This window comes from Carettochelys insculpta, chromosome 20 (genome assembly GCF_033958435.1).
Source record: "Carettochelys insculpta isolate YL-2023 chromosome 20, ASM3395843v1, whole genome shotgun sequence".
NCBI classification, from domain to species: domain Eukaryota; kingdom Metazoa; phylum Chordata; order Testudines; family Carettochelyidae; genus Carettochelys; species Carettochelys insculpta.
In genome coordinates, this window is record NC_134156.1 from 21,523,186 (window position 1) to 21,544,293 (window position 21,108).

Consider the following 21,108-nt stretch of genomic DNA (forward strand, 5'->3'; position numbering starts at 1 on the left):
TTTATCTCTGGGCAAGGGAAGAGCACATAGTACACCAAAGAAGAGGGAAGTTCCTTGAGAATGTGGGGACAGAGGAACAGGAGGGGAAGGAAAAATAAGCATTAAGGCTTACTGGTGAAGGTGGTTACAGGGGCAGTTGGCTCCAGACTGGGCAGGATGGTCCTGCATGGTTTCTACAGGCACAAGGGATCCTGGTTTTACTTGGATGAATTAAATGTCAATATATTTGTTGCTGTGAGTTGTTCCAATGCTGATTACAGCACCGCTGCATGACTTGAAAATCTGCACAACCTTTTGCTGTTCTGTGCTATTTATGTCTGCCTGTTAAAATGTTTAATAAACACTTTTCTATTGATATTTTAAGGTTTCTTTCTGTTATTGAGGTTTGGAATGGGTAGTCCAAGAATGATTTTACTTTCTTATGTCCAACTAAAAAACAAGCTTTGAACACGCCAGGATCTATTTCTTTGGGTTTTTTTTAAAAGGAACAGTTGTTAAATATATAAAATGAGGTAGAAAAAAAGTCATCATTTATAAGATGCTACTGCTAGAATTAATACAAATAAATGAACAAACATTTGTTCCACCCAAGACTGTTGCCAGTTGGTATGTTGCAGTCTTACCAGCTTGCATTAACTTTGAATGAACCTTCCAAGCTGAAGAGCAAAATGAGGACACACACTTTATATGAAAGAGAAATGAGAATAATTTGATTTGGAAAACTTCATTCCATTGACTTCAGAACAATTATTCTGAATTTCAATTACTCACTATAGCTCATGACTCTGGTCTGGATCCTGTTCTCCCAGATTTCCATGTTAAAAGACACATTAACTTCACTCATCTAGGATCAACTGCTTAGGTCCTGATCCAGTAAAGTACATAATTTTATCGGGAGTAGTTCCACAAAAAATTAATGCCAGTGTCTCATATCCTTAAAGTTAATTACATTCGTAACTGGATAGTAAGTTAAACGTAGCTCACTGATTAGAGGACGCCATCACTGGCTGGGATCAGTGTTCCCTCAAATTTTTTTCTGTCCATGCACGGAATAAATTTTATTATGTGCACAGAGGTTTGTGCAGATGTCAACCACCATTCTGTGGGCACTGTGGGCACTCTGCTAATCAATTGATTGGCACTTGAATGTCTCTTGGGTTACTACCCAAGCACTCAGCTTCCAGGGATTGTGACTGATTGTGACTTGAGAAGAGGGGAGAATTTGAATGTAAAAGGAATCATGCCAGAGAAGAATATGATGGTGGGTGTAATGGTAACAATGATGCCTGAGCCAGGAGTGGGCAGGACATTATCTGGAAGAGGGAGTTTTTTAGACTTTCTTTGGTGGTTGAGGAGGACAGGGTGGGTAAGACACAAGATACCTGAGTTGCTGTGGTAGCAATGGAAAAGTAAGGTGAGAAATTAGTGAGATAAAAGCCTACTAGAGCACATGAATAGGTGAAAACTTTTAGACATCCAGGAATAAATCACAGTACCTTCCTGTGCAGGGAGAAGTAAATGTCTCATAGCACAAGAATAATCACAAATCAGGTCTCATGTTAGATTCTTTTATCTGTAAGAGATTTGGCTTTTTTTTTTTTGTTTTCAAAAGAGGAACTATTGTATAAATCAGATCCAAACCAGTACTAAATGTTGCAGCTCTTCACATTACTTGTCTCTGATCTGAAAATCTTCCAGGGTTACACAACAACGTTCAAACCTGGAAAATTTTCAGACCCACCCCCCCAACATATGGTGAAAGTGTGATGTGATTGCTAAGCCAATGCTAGAATGAGACTCATTGAATGTATCAGGGTTAGTGAGAGAGTAACTAATTTTCAGGTTTTTGATTATTTTCTTTTCTATTTAATCTGATTCTCAGAATAGAACTATTTTGGAACAAAAATTTTCACATTGTTTTGCTTAATATTTTACAACCAGACTGCTGACTGACATTTCGTTGAACAACTGTTTACCCCTACTAGTTTACATAAAGATGAGGAAATAGATTCATGATGGGTGTAAAAGCAACTAATAGGGTATTAGCTGAAGGTGCTACAATAAGATTGATTTAAAATGATATTTCCATGCTCAATAAATTTAAAATTACAGGGTTTAGTTGGAACTCGTGTTTACAGAGAGCCTCCAAGCCCTTAAATTGAATGCTCCATGTTCCAAAGCTATTACTTCTCTGAGCAAGCTGACAAAATTCAAACAAGAGTTCAGATCGTGCTCACATCAAAATGGGAGATGGCCAAAGAAGGCTCAGAAACAGTTAGAACCTTCCAGTATCGTCATCCAATTTTGATACACTTTTTCGTATCTCAGAATAGCTCCAATTTGGTTCATTTTTTCCCCTTTGTCTGCTTTTTCATACTTCTCTTCTGACTTGGGTTCCACTGAAGAGGTAATAATAATAATGATATATACAAAACAGTGTTATTTCTTCTTAAGTTTAAATTATTCACTTCCTGGCCTGGGAGTCTGAAGATCCAGCTCTATGCTTGGATCTGCCATTGACTTTCCTGTAAGCTAAAAAAGTTATTTCACTTCTATGCCTTTCTCTCCCTCCTGCCTTTTGTCTTTCTTGTGAAGTAAGAGCATAGATTTTCAAATACACTCGTGTGAGGTTGGCGCCCAGCCCCTAGCATTATAGCTATTTTAGAAGCCGTCTCTTAAATTTGGGTCTTGATTTGGGTTCACATAACTAATGAGAGTTCTGATCTCCAGCCTGATTTTTGGACCCCTGCAGTTGTCACAGAAGCTTTGAATCAAGGTCTGGAGCTAGGGATGTTTACCTGCAGGGAATTTCTATCCCTTCTGAAATTTGTCCATTTTTAGCAGCAGTTTTCTTTCCTTCCTTCCAAGAAGGAAAGTTGCTCAGCAAGTTTCTTGTAAATTTCAACACACTTCCTGCACTGATGAAGAGAGCAAAATGGTTGTCTGGAGAGAGGAGGAGGAATAAAGGAAGAAGAGCATCATGATGTTCATGCTCATGGCCAGGAACACAAAAAGAGTCAGTGTGATAGCAAAAAAATCTTGCTCCTTGGTAATATCTGAGATTCATTTGCAGCAACTGATCCATGAACTTTAATGAAAGGAGCATGTCTCAGAATCAGTTCTTTTTCAGTTAATCTTTACAAACCTCTAGCCCAGCTCATAGAACTTGATGTGGCTTTTCAGACAAGGACAAAGAAATTGCATTCTCCTCCTTCTAGGAGGAGAATTATACAGGATCATAGAAATACAGGGCTGTAGTGTTCTCAGTGGGTCATCAAGTCTACCCCTGATGCTGAAGCAGAGAGCAAAACAGGCAGGTTTAAAAGATTTGGGATCACAAGTTCCATTGTTGGTCAATGGGATGTATGCTCCTAACTCATGTAGATTCTTTTCAAAATGCAAATTATAACATAATGTTATAATTATGACATTATCCTACAAAGGGCATAATGACGTAGTGGTTTTGGCCCAGAACCAGGAGCTATTGATAGCTGCATTCAGAGCCTAGCTCTGTCTTTGATTATTATTGGAAAGTCATGTGTTTTCTTTGTATCTCTGTGTCCCCACTAGTAAAAATGGGATGAAATACTGTATCATCAGTTGACATAATTTATTTACTACATGAAATTTGTTCATGGGTCATCCTTAAACTGTTTAGATGTGTTTCATACATGTGCTTCTGTTTAATCACATATCCAAGATATAGGGCATGATACCTAGAAATACGTAAATGATCTAGGGCGGGTCTGCAACCTGCAGCTCTGGAGCCATATGTGGCATTTTAAGGTCTGCTTTGTGGCTATCAATGGTATAATTGCAAAGTAAAAAAAAAACTCTCTTGATTATTTTCAATATTTTGGTGAACACCTAAAAGTCAAACAATGAGCAACTCAAACCTCGATAGCAAATGATATGTGATCTTGAAATGCTGGATAACTCCTCCTTTAATATGTGCAGTGCATTGTAGGTATGTGTGTACACTGTTCTTGAAACAGGACTTGCAAAATGTGTGATTTGACTTTTTTTATTATGGACTGTCTGATATTCACTTGCATTGCAGCTCTTGAATTATTGAGTTTTTTATCAAATTTAAAAAAAAAAAAGGCTTTTTCTGCTTTTTGGTTGCTGACCCCTCATCTGGGAGTTTAAATTGCAAAACATTCAATGGAGTTTTGGCTGCTAAGTCACATGGCTGTTTATGAAAATCATACCTCCAGTTTTGTGGTATGTCTTCATGATAATGTAAGAATACTTGCATACAAATATTCATAAGTGCACAGATGTTGACATTTGTACCTCCGTAGAGGCCTGTACTGAATTCAAAGTCTCATTGTGCTAGGACCCACATAAGCATATGTCAAATACTGGTCCTTGCAGCTCACACATTGCTACAAAATCCAAGCTCTTAAGGAGAAAAGTGTTGCCGGCACCATTAGAATGTGAGAGGGTGCCAATGGAATGCCATATTTAAAACATGATGATTTTCTGTTGGAACCAGTAAAGAAGAGAATTAGCTCAGTAGCCCTTGATTTATAAACTATTTTGGTATTCTTACAGACCCATGACATTTGTGGTTTCTTAAGGAACTATTGTTTGAACCAGTCAACAAGAAAAACAATTAACCGTTTTTTGTTCAAAATTATATTGACCTTTGATTAAATGTTGCCTCATTTTCACACCAAACATAATGGAATTTTTTCCAAATGAGAAAATCATTTTCAACTTTTGTTTGTTGTTCAAAGGCAACATTAAATGTTTGGTCAAAAGTCTGCAATGGACAGCACTATAATGGATGTTGAAAGCCATAGGTTAAGCTTAGCAAACAAACGCTTGTGTTTTTCAATAAAGGCCACATTCTGAGACTATGACTCCATGGCTACGTCTACACGTGAAGCCTACATCGAAGTAGCCTATTTCGATGTGGTGACATCGAAATAGGCTATTTCGATGAATAACGTCTACACGTCCTCCAGGGCTGGCAATGTCGATGTTCAACTTCGACGTTGCGAGGCACCACATCGAAATAGGCACTGCGAGGGAACGTCTACACGCCAAAGTAGCACACATCGAAATAAGGGTGCCAGGCACAGCTGCAGACAGGGTCACAGGGCAGACTCAACAGCAAGCCGCTCCCTTAAAGGGCCCCTCCCAGACACAGTTGCACTAAACAACACAAGATACACAGAGCCTACAACTGGTTGCAGACCCTATGCCTGAAGCATGGATCTCCAGCTGCCGCAGCAGCAGCCAGAAGCCCTGGGCTAAGGGCTGCTGCCCACGGTGACCATAGAGCCCCGCAGGGGCTGGAGAGAGAGCATCTCTCAACCCCCTAGCTGATGGCTGCCATGGAGGACCCGGCAATTTCGATGTTGTGGGACGCGGATTGTCTACACGGTCCCTACTTCGACGTTGAACGTCGAAGTAGGGCGCTATTCCGATCCCCTCATGAGGTTAGGGACTTCGACGTCTCGCCGCCTAACTTCAAAGTTAGTGCCGCTACTTCGAAGTAGCGTGCACGTGTAGACACAGCTTAGATGTCACATTCATTTGTGTGCCACAAATAATTAAATAATGCTCCCTCCCCCCAAAAAGGTAAAAGAGACAAAACAAGTAAATAAAAGAAGGAAGAAAAAGAAACTATATTTGGCTTTGAAGTGTTCTTGGAATAGTGTCTAAGCATGCCTATCATTATTCCTCAAATAGAAGAATTCTTGGTCCGTTAATTTAGCTTATCTAGTATTGTGCTCTATTGGACAATTTCTTCTGTACCCTGAATCTTATGTTGTCATTTGCACTTTGCACTCATGCACGATAAAGAGTTGCTGCTCAATACCCAAGCTGGTTGGTCAATGCCTTAATTTTTTTTTTCTTTCCATGGAAAAGTTTAACTTTTCATTGGAAAACCTAATGCTAAACATTTTGTTTGAAAACTGTAAGAAAAGCTGCGGCAGATGGGGGAAAGAATGTTATTTTTTGGTTAAAAAATCATTTTTTTGAGAAGGGCAGTGACTTCCTATGAAGAATATTGTTCAGCTGAAAACTCAGGTTTCTGTAAAAATAAAATTATGCTAGATATTTTTCAGGCAGCCCTACAATCAACTCTGATTTGTCATGTTTCAAACCCCTTCTGCATAGTTATAAATGACCATGAAATGGGCCAGGCATCACTTTGTCGGTACCTCAATTTCTCTGTTATTACACGTTGCAATGCTTACAGGCTCCTATTGTCCTCTGATTTAACCCAGTTTTACAGCAGTCTAGCCCCACTGATGTTAATGGATTTACCCGATTTACAGCAATGCGAGGCAAGAGTGCGGCTCGCTGATGTCAAGTATATGACACAGTCTTCTTAGCCCTAAGTAGGAAGAATTTGAACTCTTTTAGCAATATTGCTAGCAGAATTTTGCAAAGCTATGGAAGAAAAACCATGGAACTCAAACATAGTTGTCCTAAAGACTGGTGGGCAATCAAGAGTTTAGATTAAATGTGTGAAATTCTCTCACATGTTGGTAGAACACTTTGAATGATGTTTCAGGTCTAAGTTGTCTTTTAAGTTACGCAATTATAAATCCAAAGTACATCTATTGACTTCAACTGAGTTTCTCAGGATTTGCAGCCATGGGTCTGAGAGCAGAAGTTGACCCTCAGAATGAAATTTTGAAATCCAGGTGCTTACATTTGTGCTCAGTGGGTTGTTTCAGTTGACACTTAGCACTTTACCAGGTATCAGCATGTTGGTAAACTTCGCTGAGTACCTCAATCTGTAATTGGGCAACCAGATTCAGATTTCCAAGCTTGGCAACTCAATACATCCCTTTAAGAAAATCTGTTTTTGAATTCATTCATTCCATTTCTTTGTTCAAAAGGTCCACCTGCAGGTGCTTCTCATTCCAATCAAGTCTTGATGGTAATTCATCCAAGCCAAAGGCTACTAGTGAGAACATTCAGGAATATAGCATATAAAATAAAGAAAACAAATATTTGTTGTTGTCCATTTTGACTGAATACAAAATCTTAAAATAATTAGGAAATTGCCAGCAAGGTTTATTTTACAAGTACAGACTTGAGTGATGCTTTCTGAGGTGAGAGGTGTAATAAACAGTTACTGCAACCACATAGGCAATGCGTTTAGGTATCTGGGAAAGTCCAGCATAGGCAATCAAAACTGAACTTTCTTCTCTTCTTTTTTGTTTGTAGATTTCAAATAAAGAGCAAGAACAATTAGCTCTTGGAACCATGGACATGTCCAAAAACTGAGGCCACTGAGCTGACACAAGACAGATGATGGAGCTCGTGATCACTAGAGGCTTGTGAACATGCAAGGAAATAAGCTCAGCTACCAAAACTCATCCTCTGGAGGCACCACAATGGGGGCAAAAAAAATGCATAAGAGATTTCTCCACAAGGATGGCACCTGCAACGTGTATTTCAAACATATCTTTGGAGAATGGGAGAGTTACGTGGCCGATATTTTCACCACGTTAGTGGACATCAAATGGCGCCATATGTTTGTGATATTCTCTTTATCTTACATCCTTTCTTGGCTGTTCTTTGGCTTAATCTTTTGGTTTATAGCTATGCAACATGGCGATTTAGTACAGCATGAAGAAATAACCCCTTGTGTTGCTAAGGTACATAGCTTCACAGGGGCATTCTTATTCTCACTCGAAACCCAAACAACCATAGGCTATGGCTTTCGTTGCGTCACCGAAGAGTGCTCTGTAGCCATTGTCATGGTGATCCTACAGTCAGTATTAAGCTGTGTGATTGACACATTCATTATTGGAGCCGCCTTGGCTAAAATGGCTACAGCTCGAAAGAGAGCTCAGACCATCCGCTTCAGCTACTATGCCACAGTAGGCCTAAGAGATGATAAACTTTGCCTCATGTGGCGTGTCGGTGACTTCCGGCCAAACCACATGGTTGAAGGCACAGTAAGGGCTCAGCTTCTCCGCTATGTGGAAGATAAGGAAGGAAGAATGACAATGGAATACAAGGACTTGAAGTTACTAAATGACCAGATCTTACTTGTTACACCAGTGACCATTGTACACGAAATTGACTGTGACAGCCCTTTATATGGCCTAGATCGGAAAGCTTTGGCCAAAGACAGCTTTGAAATCTTGGTTACATTTGTCTACACTGGTGATTCCACTGGAACTTCACACCAGTCAAGAAGTTCCTATGTCCCCCGAGAAATCCTTTGGGGACACAGGTTTAAGGATGTCCTGCAGTTGAGGAAAAAATATTATAACGTGGATTGCCTACAGTTTGAGGAAACCACAGAAGTTTATGTTCCCTATTGCAGCGCAAAACAATTGGATTGGAAGGAACATGAATGGAACAGACCTGTGAAAACCATGGACCGGGGAACATGTACATCAACCCTGGAGGTCAGAGATACAACATTTAAGGCAGTTGCCCTCATCAGCAGTTCTGAAGATGTAGAAGATCTAATGAAACCTGCCAAACAAGATTCTAGGGAACTGCCTTATTAGAAAGGGCCACTGACCTTAAATAGAATCATAGCCAGTTCCAAGATCTAGCTATTCATTGCAATTAAAATTACTGCCCCCACTCTTCCCTAAGCAGCCTGCAAAATATAAGCAAGGTGAAACAGCATACAAAACAATTATTTACATAATAAATCAAATTCTAGGTATATATTAATCTAATCAGAGGAGGAAAACAACATAATGGACTGCATAGGTAGGTTTTTCAAAGCTATCTAATTTATTTGGATGGCTGATTCCCAAATTAATGGGAGTGGGGTATCCATAATCTCACTGTGGCATTGAAAATACTAAACTATTCTTCCACTCAAAACTCAAGCATGTATTACCTTTTGGATCTCAATATTTTAGATGACTTTTTTTTTTTTGGTAAATTCTTGTTAAAATTTCTGCAGAAATTTGATTGCTTCAAAATTAGCGTATATAGTGGGAGGATCTTTTGAACATTCATTCATGTTTTTAAAGGAAAAATCATAATAGAGTAGTGAGAACATATCTGTAAGGTGTACATAAGTGCTGAATTCTGCCAAGATTATTTGCACAGCTCAGGAAGTGAAAACCCAAGAGCTGTAAAAACAAACAGTATCACTGCCTTGCTTTTGTATTTGTTCCCTCTTTATCTGATCCCTTCGATGTTCTGGATCCTATTCTGAACCCTTGATGTAGATTTCTTTGTTAATCTGGATTTCACTGGAGTCCACCTGTTATCACTTCTGCATTATCTACAGATCACGCATGCTAAAATTGATATAGTTCCTTGCACGGGATACCTTTCAAGCAGGAAAAGGTGTTTCTGGAAACAGAGCTATTAAACTATACTCTTTGCAAATACATTGAAACCACTTGGGGATTTTTCATTTTCTCCTTCTTACAGCTGGTCTGGTAAACACCTACATGTATAAATTTATCCATGTGTAATGCTCACAGACCCAGGTTGCTAGCCCCAGGGATAGAGCCTGCAAGCATAGGCTCTAAAGCCCTGCACTCCACCATGTGAGCTGAAGGCCAACTGGCTCTCAGCTGAGGCTGTAGAGCAGAGACTTCACTTCCCCCAGATGAGGTCTCAGTGCCTCTGGGAACTGCATGCTTCCTTGGGCTGAGGAAGCACATCCCAAGCTTCTGAGACCTTCCAGCAGTTCTTCCCAGCCAATGCACCAGTTGTAACACTCACAGACCTGGGTTCCTAGCCCCAGGTATAGAATCTGTAAGCATAGGGTCTAAAGCCCTGCACTCTACCACTTGAGCTAAAGGCCAGCTAGCTCTCAGCCCAGGCTGTAGAGCAGAGACTTCACTCACCCCAGATGCCTCTGGGTACTACACATGTAACAAAGCAATTTCTGTATGTAAACGTTAAAGGAAGAGGGCTTTATAAATCGAATTTCATTGTATACAAGTTCATAATAAGCAGATTACCCTTTTCTGGAAATGTCTACTGCTAATGAAATCCAGAATACTGTCATATACATTGAGCTGTAGATACAGATATAGATGAGTCTGTGTCTGTATGTACAGTACAAGAATGTGTGTTTTGGGCCATAAGCCAGCTGATGTGGATGAGGAGGAAACTTCTTGTGTGGGCAGGTTAATGCATAACACTCCACCCAAGCAATTATTATAGATTTATCTGAAGCAGCTAAGGCTAGCCATTGTTGGAGACGGGACTGTAGCTCAATGTCTTTCAGACTGGGAGTTGTGACCCAAACAGGGGATCACAAGTCTATTGTAAAGGAGTCATGAGATCACAAAATTATTCCCTGAGGGAGCAGAAAAGGGATACAGCAGCTGCCATGCCACTTTCTATCATGCCACACTTACTTCTGTGTTGCTGCTGGCAGTGGCACTGCCTTCGGAGCTGGGCATCTGGCCAGCAGCTGCTACTCTCCGGCACCCAGCTCTAAAGGCAGTACTGCCATGACCAGCAGCAGCACAGAAGTAGTGGTGACCCCCAGGGTTATGTACTTATAAGGATGTACAATAATTTGCTACCAGTTTTGGGTGTGTATGTGGGGGCCATCATAGCCTGAAATATTTTCAAAGGGGGACCAGACAAAGGGGGGAAAAAAACAGCCTGAGAATGCTTGCTATAGATGAATTTTTAGTCTGATCCTCCAGTTTGGCTATTCCAATGTTTCTCTGTTTGTTGTTTTCACTGAATTTTTCAGAGTATATAAAAAGATATATATACTTAAACTGGGGAATGTGTGCAATGGCTTTCCATTAACAAAGACACAGGAACAAAGAAATGAATAAAGGGAGAGTATAGTCTACTGGCATGCACAACCACTAGTTCCTTTAATCTTTGCATCCATGTCCAGAGTTTTTCTATGTGTGGAATACATTTTTATGTGCACCGAGACATACAAATTACCACATCCACAGAAGCACAAAATCTAGTTGTCAGTGCTCTGCTAATCAGATGGGCAGCAAATGATTCTGAGTGGCCACCCAAGTGCTCAGCTTACAGGGAACACAGCACAGAACCCAGGATGGAAAATTGCAACCGTGAGTCAGAGAGCTTGCAGCTTCCTTGTCTTGTGTGCTGAGATACCACAGAAAGATTTGTAAAGCACAAGACAGAACAGCTGTGGGATAAGCATTTAAAAATAAAAATGAAGCCCTTGACCTTATAAATAAATTCACTGGGGAAGCCACAACCTGAAGCTATAGATGACTGCCAGTGTACATCCCCTCCCCCTTCATCTAAAGTGACCAACCAAAATTCACACTTATTTAATCTGGTGCCACTAGTCTAAGAAGCATATTAAGCCCCAGAGTTTTGGCTGTTGAAGCCGCTTTGACAGCAGAACTAGTGGGGTTGCACTACATAAGAGTAACCACAGATAGGCAGTTCAAACCTGACAGAGCTGTGCATGACCCTCTACAGTTCGTGCTACAAACCAGCTGACTTCCAGCTAAGGCTGTAGAGGACACTCTGTCTTCTCTCTCTAAGTGCTACTACATGGGACAGTGAACCCTGTTGGTGTGTGGGTTACATAACCTCATGGACTAGATGAAGGTGGGAAGGGATACAGAACCTCTGTCCACTATGGAGTCCCATTCCACACAAACTTCCTGTCTGATGTCATGAAGTGGGTGGAGCATGTCTGGTTTCTGTTTGAATCTTCCATCCTCCCTCCCATAATGGAACTGCGCAAACTTTTGGTTTGCCTGCTTCAGTGTGAATGGTATTGCAGCCTGGTGGTGGTTCAGAAGGTGGGCTTTTCCTTCCCTTGCTGCTCTGTATATCATTCCTGTGGCAGTCTGGGCATTCAATGATGAATGTGTCCCCAGAAAAGCTCCATGCTCACCCATCCCCAAAGCAAAGCTGTGCAAAAAGATATGTATATAATCAGCAGAAAAATAAGCATAAGTTCTGCACCCAAAGCTACTGAAAATAATGCAAGTCTGTTCACTCAGTGATTTGGCCCACAAAGAGCTAGGCTGTGTCTTTTAGATATGGTGCGGTGTTGGGGGCAGGCAGAATTATTTGTCGAACAGGAACTTCCCCAAGGCAATATGCCTGACTTTTGTCGAGTTGTGAAGAAAGGACTCGGGTGGGGAATGCAGCTTCTCTCCAACTGTTTGCAAGGATGCTGCACATGCTCTTTGCACAGATGAGACCCTCTGCAGATGAGTGCAGTAAGGTGAAAGACTATATGCTACCCAACATGGAATATACAGGACTAGGAGAGACTGGCTGCATCAGCAGAGAGCAGACTGTGCTCTGAACTGGACAGACAGTTTGCCTGTTCCCTGTCTCTTCCCTGTATTTCCCTTCCTCTTCTTGGTGGTCACTCAATAATGGGTAGGATGTCTTCATGTCACGCTCCTATTTGTGAGTCTGTTGGTGGCTGACCAGCCCAATACTGGAGCAGCAGGGCTTATCACAGAAGGGGCAGGTGTTGATAGCTGTTGGAGGGGTTTGGGGCAGTTTTTGCTGCTCTTTTTTTCTTCTCTGCCTCTCCTCATCTTCACTGTGACAGGCCCCTTCAAATTGTGCCACCCCCTCACATAAACAGATGCCTGAGGTACATCTTTTGCATTAAATGGCAAGACTTTGTCACAAATGAGGAGCTTTGGAACAGAGCAGGACAAGTACCACTTGATGTTCAAATTAAGAGAAGAAAGTGGGGATGGCTAGGCCACACACTCAGAAAACCATCCTCCAGCATAGTCCGTCAAGCTCTCACATGGAACCCCCAAGGCAAAAGAGGAAGATCTCAGACGACGTGGAGAAGACCTACTGAGACTGAGGGAGAGGAACTGGGGTACTCCTGGAGTCAGCTAGAAGTTTTGTCTCAAGACAGAGTGAAGTGGAAGAGACTTGTAGATGACCTAAGCTTGACTCAGAGTACAAGGGTCAGCACGTCCATATATCACTTCCATTGTCCCCCAACATTCCTCTGTCCTTCCAACTCAGAAAACAGAATCCATTTTGGGAGCTGCTGATTGGACATCCAAACCATGTGACCAGTCCAACAAAGTGATTGATGAATGATAATAGCTTCAATGCTGGCCTTCAAATGATGCTTGTATGTTGTCCAGGTTTCACATGTGTACAGTATTATTGGAACAAACACTGCTTGGTATACAAGGAGCTTAGTCCTGGGATAGATGTCCCAGTTCTCAAGACCCTTTGTCTCAATCAGCCGAAAACGGAGTTTGCATGGCTCAGCCAATTCTGGATTTCGCCATCAATGTCGGCTTAGTAGAAAGATATCTTCCAAGGTATGGGAAATGCTCCCTGCTTCAGTGTAAGCCTAATGGACTGGAATCATTGGCAGGAGGTAACGAACCTGTGACCATAGGTACTAAAGTCATGTGCTCAACCACATGAGCTAAAGGTCAGCTGGGTCTCAGCCAAGGATGTAGAGCAGAGACTTCCTTCTCCATTATCAGTGGTCTTGGTACCTCTGTGGCTAAACCATGTTATGTCATTTTTTTTATTACAGCAGGGCATGCCTGATAATGTGAAGTGTCGCCTTGCAAGCACAAAGCTCTTTGGTCTGCAGTGCTCTTTTGTTCTCCACATATCATCAGTACAAGCTGAATCTCAGTTATTTTCTCCCCAGGCTCAGAAGTATTGTTCTCAAGTCAAGGTTAGTTTACGATACAGGGAACATAATAAGAGATTATTGTTAAAAATCCCTTTTTCCAGATCCGCCCGCCACCACTCATTCAGCTGTTGGCGTTTCCTTTCCCAATATGTATCATTTAGTACATATTTTATGTGAACTCAGTCTTCAGATGGGGAACATAATGTATAATCCCTTTGTTTACTCCTCATTTCTAAACACTGTTCAGGAGGTCTGACTTTGGCTACCAGTTAACCTGAAGCTATACAGTCATTTCAGCAAAGCACTCTCCACTGAAGGTGGATTGGTAGGAACATGACCCAGTTGTAAAGTTTACAGATGTTTTTTCTAAAAGTTTCTGCTTTTTTTAGTTAGGGAGGATGCAGACAGAAGGGGGTTGGTAGGAGGCTGACAATTTTAGGCAACCTTATAGCAACTCACTCATCCTCAAATCAACAAGAAAGCAAATGAAACAACATGTGGAGTAAAAACAAATCCAGAGACTAAGAAGCAATCCTTGCATAGATGTAACCCACTCACCTACTGAGTGTGATTCACTGACTTATGTAGTGGCACTAAGAGTTGGTCTACACTAGGCAGCTAAGTCAATTATAGATAAGCATTTCTAGCTACGGCAATTGTGTAGCTAGAATCAACATATTAGCAATCGACTTACCTGGTTGTCTTCACAGAGGGAGGTCAATGGGATAAACTATTCTGTTGATGTTCCTTACTCCTTGTGATATTGAGAAGTACAGGAGTCAACTGTTGACCCCAGATAGTTCGATTTTGCACATCTCTACCAGGCACATGAAATGGAATTCCAGAAGATTGACCCTCACAGGACTGACCTTCTGTGTAGTCTATCCATACCCTTAGACCACATACAGAAAGAAAGAATGAGTTTCTACAGCCTTAGCTGAGAGCCAGAAGGTGTTTAGTTCAAGCAGTAGAGACTGGTGCTTCAGAGGTCCCAGGTTCTGCTCTGTCAGTGAGCATTACGTAGAGATGAGAGGCACAATGAATATTTTGGATCTGATTTTTGTTCAACTGTGCTCATTCCCCTTCCCCCACCCACCCAAAAAAAATTACAGATTCTGGTTCCAAAACTTATTTCTTATAGAGTCAAATCCAGATTCTACTAGAGTTGACTGGAAGGAAATCAAAGAAGCAGTATGCAGATTTGGTTCTAAATTGGAAAATTCAGATCTGTATTTTGATCACAGACAAATGCAGAACTCGTTTCTGATTCTTGAATGTCTCAAGGTGTCAGTATTCATCTTCAATTCTTAATCGGTTGTTTATTTTGTCACCCACACTCACCTGATGCACTGCATTTTCCATAAAACCCCCAAATCACCTCAGAACTCATTCAGGTCCATTTCAAACTCAAACCTCACTCTGAGCTTGTCAGAAAGATTCCCAAGACATCAGGCCACACATGGGCCCAGAATGGAATCAAACTGGTATGACTGAGATTCTGAGGTAAATAGTTGGGCTTTTTGGTTTTCAGGTGAAAATCAGTCCCTTCACTTTCCTTCACTGTGGAAATCCCCATGTGGACTGGAAGAGAACCAAAGTTTTGCCCACATGAAGTGGTCCAAATACATTTTATGGAGCTCTCACAGAACTTCATATGACTAGCACAGCTTAGGTAGGTTGTCAGTGGATGGTGGACATCCAGGACTGGTAGGCCTCTGCCTCCATTTACAGACAACAGAGGTGAAAAATCAAATCCCTTGGGTTGCTCTTTGGCACTGGCACATTGTAAAGATGAAGGGTTTGACACACAAAAATAGTCATCTGACAGGAGCTGAGACACAGCCAGGGAGATATATTTTTGGACATCTGTGCGCCACCTTGTGGCCATAAAAGGACACAGGTCTGAGCAGTCATTGAGTGTTCTGGCCCCACCCTGCTTCATGACTGATGCTGAGGTATTCAATGAAACATTTCTGGAGATTACCTACTAGAAAAGGGCTGGAGATTAAAATAACTCCAACAGCTCAACCCAGAGAACCCATCTCTTCTTTCTATTGATCTTAGCGATTTCTGACAGGCCCATCTCTACAAAATCTGAATACAATGGTAGCATTCATTTGACACTATTACAATTTAGGACACATGGGGCATTTTAAATATTCAGAGTAATGTACAAGCATCAACTAACTTATTGTCCAGATATACTCATGCCCTACATAAAAAAAGTGTTTTTGTAACTATCACTGTGACAGCACAATTCTATGACAATGCCCAAATACAGGATTAGAATTCAGGACTTCCTAAACCTCACACTGGTGCTCAAATCAGTTAGACCTCCCCACCGCAAATCAAACCTCAATGAATAAATGATATTGCTATAAATTTGGATTCTACACATGTTCAGTCCCTTAGAATTATACTGTATTATTCCTCTTATATATAGAAGCAGAACTGGAGGGTTGCTTAATTTGCCACCATAGGTTTATATAACCAGTCAAAACTGGCTTCGCTCCATTGGGGACCTTCCTAATAGAGCAACAACCTATTTATGGCCTAAGATATTTATTTCAGTGGGTATCAATGACGAGAAGTAAAACACTGCCAGTCTTTTTGGCTCTGCATATGGGAGTGCAAGGGTTAGAGCGATACTCCATTAAATACAAATATAAACCATCACTATGTGCCTATAGCTGTAAATCAGACAGAAGAATAGGGAAGACTCTGAAATGCCCAATAATCACTTCACTCCCAATGCTCTCTTTACCAGGCATAATTCAGCTCAAAATTTCAAACGAGTGCCTTTGTGCTTTCTTCCTTGCTGCCTGGGACAAGCTCCCTGTAAACACTGGCAGGGCAACCCCCTCGTCGTCCTCCAGATCCCTCCTGTGGTGCAGCAAGAGTGCTGAAGCAATTTTTAAAGTGGAGATGTTGAGAGGCAAACTGGACCAAACTGGAAAACCTGCATATAATGGAAGGTTCTTCAAACCGGGGGTGCTGAAGCCCCCGTCCCCTAGTTCCAGCTCTCTGACATAGTCAGGCCAGAGGGCTGCAATAGAAGGGTAAAAGGCCCACTGCTTTATATACTAGGGCTGGGGAGGCCAGACAGTTAGAGGCTAAGAGCCATAATAGCTGTGGATAGAGTGCAAAGAGACACAAGTATTTGTTTTTATACATCTATACAGCTATCTATAGCGATAGATAGATAGATAGATAGATAATATGTGTCTCAATGCCCTCCCCCTCTCTCAGACCAGGCACTCCTAGCACTCTTGCTCTCACCCAATGCACCTACCTCTTTCCCAGAGTCAGGCACCCCCAGCCTCCCTGCTCTAACCTAATGCCCTCCCCCTCTCGCAGAGCCCCCAGCCCCATCACACACACTCTAAGCCAATGCCGGAGGCTCTCCAGAGCCGCTGCCACCATGCACTTCTCCCCCTAAGTGCTGAGGCGCATGTGCAGAGCAGTGGTGAGCACTCCAGGCATGCGGCTCCAAGTTGGAGCTGCGTTTCACTGCTCCGAGAGCCGCATGTGGCTCGAGAGCCGTGGGTTACCCACCCCTGAGCTAGGGAATCAATTTACTGCAGGTCAGTCAGGATCAGCTGAAAAGGAGGTGTCAAAGGCAGGTAAGGATCAGGTGATTCCACATCAGGGCTGTCAAAGACCTTTTTAAGCCCTCCCTTCTTAGGAGAAGGGAGAAGCACCTGGAGCCTCTGGAACATAGTACATTCCACACCCATGCAGTCACTTAACTGGAGACAGCAGGGGAACGAGCAGGTTTAGAAGCAGTGTTTGGGCTCCCTACCCCAAAGGAAGGCAATTAGCCTAAACTCCTGCTCAGGGAAAGGCTGATTTTACCCAAGTCCCATACTGCCAAATAGGGGAAGAAGTGCAGAGGCTGGCAGGGCGAAGAATTGCCCTTGTCACACTCCTTAAAACTCTCCCGTACGATGGTGCCCAGAGAACACTTGACAATGGTCAGGCAGCTGGCACCAAAATTTCTCACGTGGAGCTGTACTGTCTTGTTTTCTTGTGTACCCATCACCTGTTATGGTTGCCTGGTGTCTTTCATCTGAAATTTGGATTGTAAGCTTGTCCTGGCAAGGACCAGTTTTTATGGTGCATTTGTACAGCACCAAACGCAAGGAGGTCTGGGGTCTATGACTGTTATCTCCACATGCTATCATAGCAGAAAAATGAACCACAACACAAAGACAGTCAGGCCAAAGTCCCAGTCATGCTGCCAATCTACAGTGACAGAGCAATGATCATGTAAGATATGAGCAGCATTCATTCCCAGCATTGTTGTTTGATAGACAGCTGTTGTGGGTGTGCCATAGTTGTGGTCCTTTCCAGACTATTGTAACCCTTGCAGGAGTCTGAACCCAAGTCCTGCTTAAGCATATAATTTAGCTTCAGGGGCCCATGAAGTGGGAGGGGGCTCCCAGCAACTGCCCTGTTTCTCACCCTAAAATGTTATTCTGGTATTTGTCCATACTGTGAACTCCCTTGGGGTCACCACACCCAGGCTGAAAAACACTAATCTAAATGAGCTGATGTACCCTGGGAAGACCATGGGTCCTGTGTGCCCCCCAGGTGTGAACCACTGTGCTAGAGGGTTTTATGTTTCATAAGAAATATGGTTACCTTTAGTGGATTTAAAAGCTCCCGCAGCCTGAAATGAAATGGGAAAGCCAGAAAAGAAAGAGATCCATATATCGTAGGGGGAAAAACTCCTTCTCAGCTGAATATTTGAGTAGAATTTGCTGTGCTTATTAATACTGCCTGAAAGACCCCCCACCACCATTGTTAACCGGGCTGCTCAGAGAGTCAAGCACAGCACAGTAGTTTGTGCCTAGGAAGGCAGATTCTGGTAAGCAACTCACCGGTTAATAACCATGTCTATAGGTTGAAATCCCCTCTCTGTGACTGGCTGGTCACCAGCCTGTTCATGGAGATAGGAATCTCCTTTCTGCTCAGTTTTGTTGTATATGTTTGTGGGTACTGCAGTGTGTTGAGTCCCACCAACTCCCAGGACAACAGCATCTACTCTTGGAGGGCTTTCTCTGGCTCTTCTTGTTCTCCTCCGCCCAGCACTTCTAGCGCCCAGGCCTGTCAGTGAGTGGGTGCAAAAGGGCAGTTGCCCTGGGGCAAGGCAATTCAAAGGGGTCTGAGGCTCACCCCTGCTGCTGCCACAACTGCTTCAGCAGTGGCAGCTGGAGCCCTGGGCCCTTAAAATTGCAGCCACAGCCCCATGCCATGTGCTGGAGAACCTGGGATGCACACTCCAGACAGAGCTCAGAGGATGGCACAGTCTGGAAAGTGTCAAGGGCTGGCTGCTCCAGCCCTACCCTTTCCATCCAAGTCTCCACCCCTTCCAGGAGCGTGGAGTACCACCCCCGCCTTGCCTAGGTGCCTAGCAAGGCTGTCGGCTCAACTGCTGGCACTTGAAAGGAACAGTCTTCCGTTAGAACGGCTAATATAAACGAGGCACCAGGATCACTTTCAAAACTGCACATTGTATCTACCATTTCAGAGCATTGGTAAAATGCAGTAGGAGATGCAGTCATCTTAGCGTGGAAGTGTGTGTGAGACCGAGAAATAGTCGCACTGCCCTATTTAATTTGGCTTTATTACAATGAAACAGTGAGGGCTAAGTTAACCTCAGATTTCACTCCCCAGAAATATGTGCTTTTTCACCGTCAGTGAATTTGGTCTGGTGTAATTACTGTAGGACTAAGTTTACCAGAGCTGATGAGAGCACTGGAACGGCATAAGTATATAAAGGGAAGAGTCACAGATAGCTGATCTGTAAATATGGATCCCTTTTTGAAGACCAGAAGAATAGAGACTAGAAGAACTCCTCTCTTGACCTAGCTGTCTATGACAGAATTAGCCTGGCTTAACTAGAGCACTCAGGGGTGAGTTTTTCACTTCCCTGACTCCAGACTCCAAAGAGAAACTGCAGAGCTGCATTTCATCTGCAAATTTGACACCCTCAGATCAGGATTAAACAAAGACTGTGAATGGCTAGCAAAATACAAAAAGCAGTTTCTCCTCTCTTGGTGTTCACACCTCCAGATCAACTGCTGGTAGTAGGCCTCACCCTCCATGACTGAGTTAACCTCGTTATCTCCAGCCTTGCTCTGGCCTGCCTATTTATACCCGCCTCTGCAAATTTCCACTACCTGCATCTGACGAAGTGGGTCTTTGCCCATGACAGCTTATGCTCATACATTTCTGTTAGTCTGTAAGGTGTCACAGGACCCCTCATTGCTTTCACTTTCCTGAGAGGCATAGCTAGGTCGAACTACTTTTTAATGGAGACCAGGCCTGAGTCCCTGCTTGTGCTGTGTTTCCTGCTTGTCTTGCCATCTGCTTTGCTAGTGAAACAATACCCAGCAAACCCCTCTACCCACTGAGTTCTAATTTCTGGCTAGGCTCACCCAGCCCTTTGTCTGAGGCTGGCGCTGCTCTAAAGAAATCTGTTTCCCATGGCCATAAAATGAATAAAACTCATTTGCCATATAACTTTACACAAATAATGCTTCAGCCAGCCCACAGATCAAATGATGTGACTAGGGCATCAGGCTTGACTGGTTCTCTGTCTCTCATCCTTTGTCTATGATCCTGGCCATCACCAGGTGTGCTAGAGCAGTGGCTTTCAAACTTTTCAGACTACCGTTCCCCTTTCAGAAATCTGATTTGTCTTGCATACTCCAAGTTCCCCTCACTTCAAAACAACTTGCTTACAAAATGAGACATAAAAATACAAAATTGCTGTCATGCATGCTTACCGAAAAATTGCTTCCTTTCTCATTTTTGGTCTACAATTATAAAAAAAAAATAGGATGGAATGTAAATATTGTATTCACACTTCTGTGCCTGGTATAAACAAGTTATTATCAGTGTGAAATGTTGGTGGATACTCATTTTGCTGATGTTTTAGATGTAGTTTGTTGTAAAATTAGGCAAATGTGTAGATGAGTTGAGGAAATCCCTAGAACACCTCACTGTATGCCGGGGGGGCGGGGGGGCGGTAACATATCTCCCTTGCTGAGACTGACTGTCCTATAATATTTGCTAAATCAGAATAGCCTGCATTTCAGGTTCAGAGTTCTGCATAGTCACTCTTCCAGGCCCTAGTACAGGAAAGCACTTAAGCATCTGTGTAAGTCCATTCCTATTCAAGGAGTGCTAAACTAGAGGTACTGTAAATAGAGGTATGTGTGGAGGGGAGTGCTGCAGAATCCCCAGATTTTGGGTGTCCTGGTCCCACACTTCTGCCACATGGAGTCTTGGCCACCTGGCATCCCAGCAGCTGGGCCTGGCAGCTACCCATTCTGCTGCTGGCCACGGATCTCATCTGGCTGTCAGGCCCACACCCAGGGCCACCACTACGAATCCAAGGTCCCATCCAGACACCAGTCCTTCATAGGAGGTCCCACATGCTGGTTCTATCTGTAGCGGGTAATAAGAGACATGGCAATGGGGGTAGGGAGTAGCTCAATAGCAACACTCCAAAAACTGTTCTAGCACCA

At 42.8% G+C, this 21,108-nt stretch overlaps 1 protein-coding gene across 1 annotated transcript in view; it reads left to right on the plus strand.

Annotated features, from left to right (window-relative positions):
* KCNJ16 (potassium inwardly rectifying channel subfamily J member 16) overlaps window positions 1-10,821 on the plus strand; it is a 49,299-nt gene extending 38,478 nt beyond the window's left edge. Inside the window, exon 2 of the mRNA XM_075014760.1 lies at window positions 7,198-10,821. Within this exon, the coding sequence (XP_074870861.1) occupies window positions 7,317-8,498 (1,182 nt within the window). The 5' untranslated portion in view covers window positions 7,198-7,316 and the 3' untranslated portion in view covers window positions 8,499-10,821. The remainder of the gene's footprint in view (window positions 1-7,197) is intronic.
* Window positions 10,822-21,108: the final 10,287 nt, after the last annotated feature.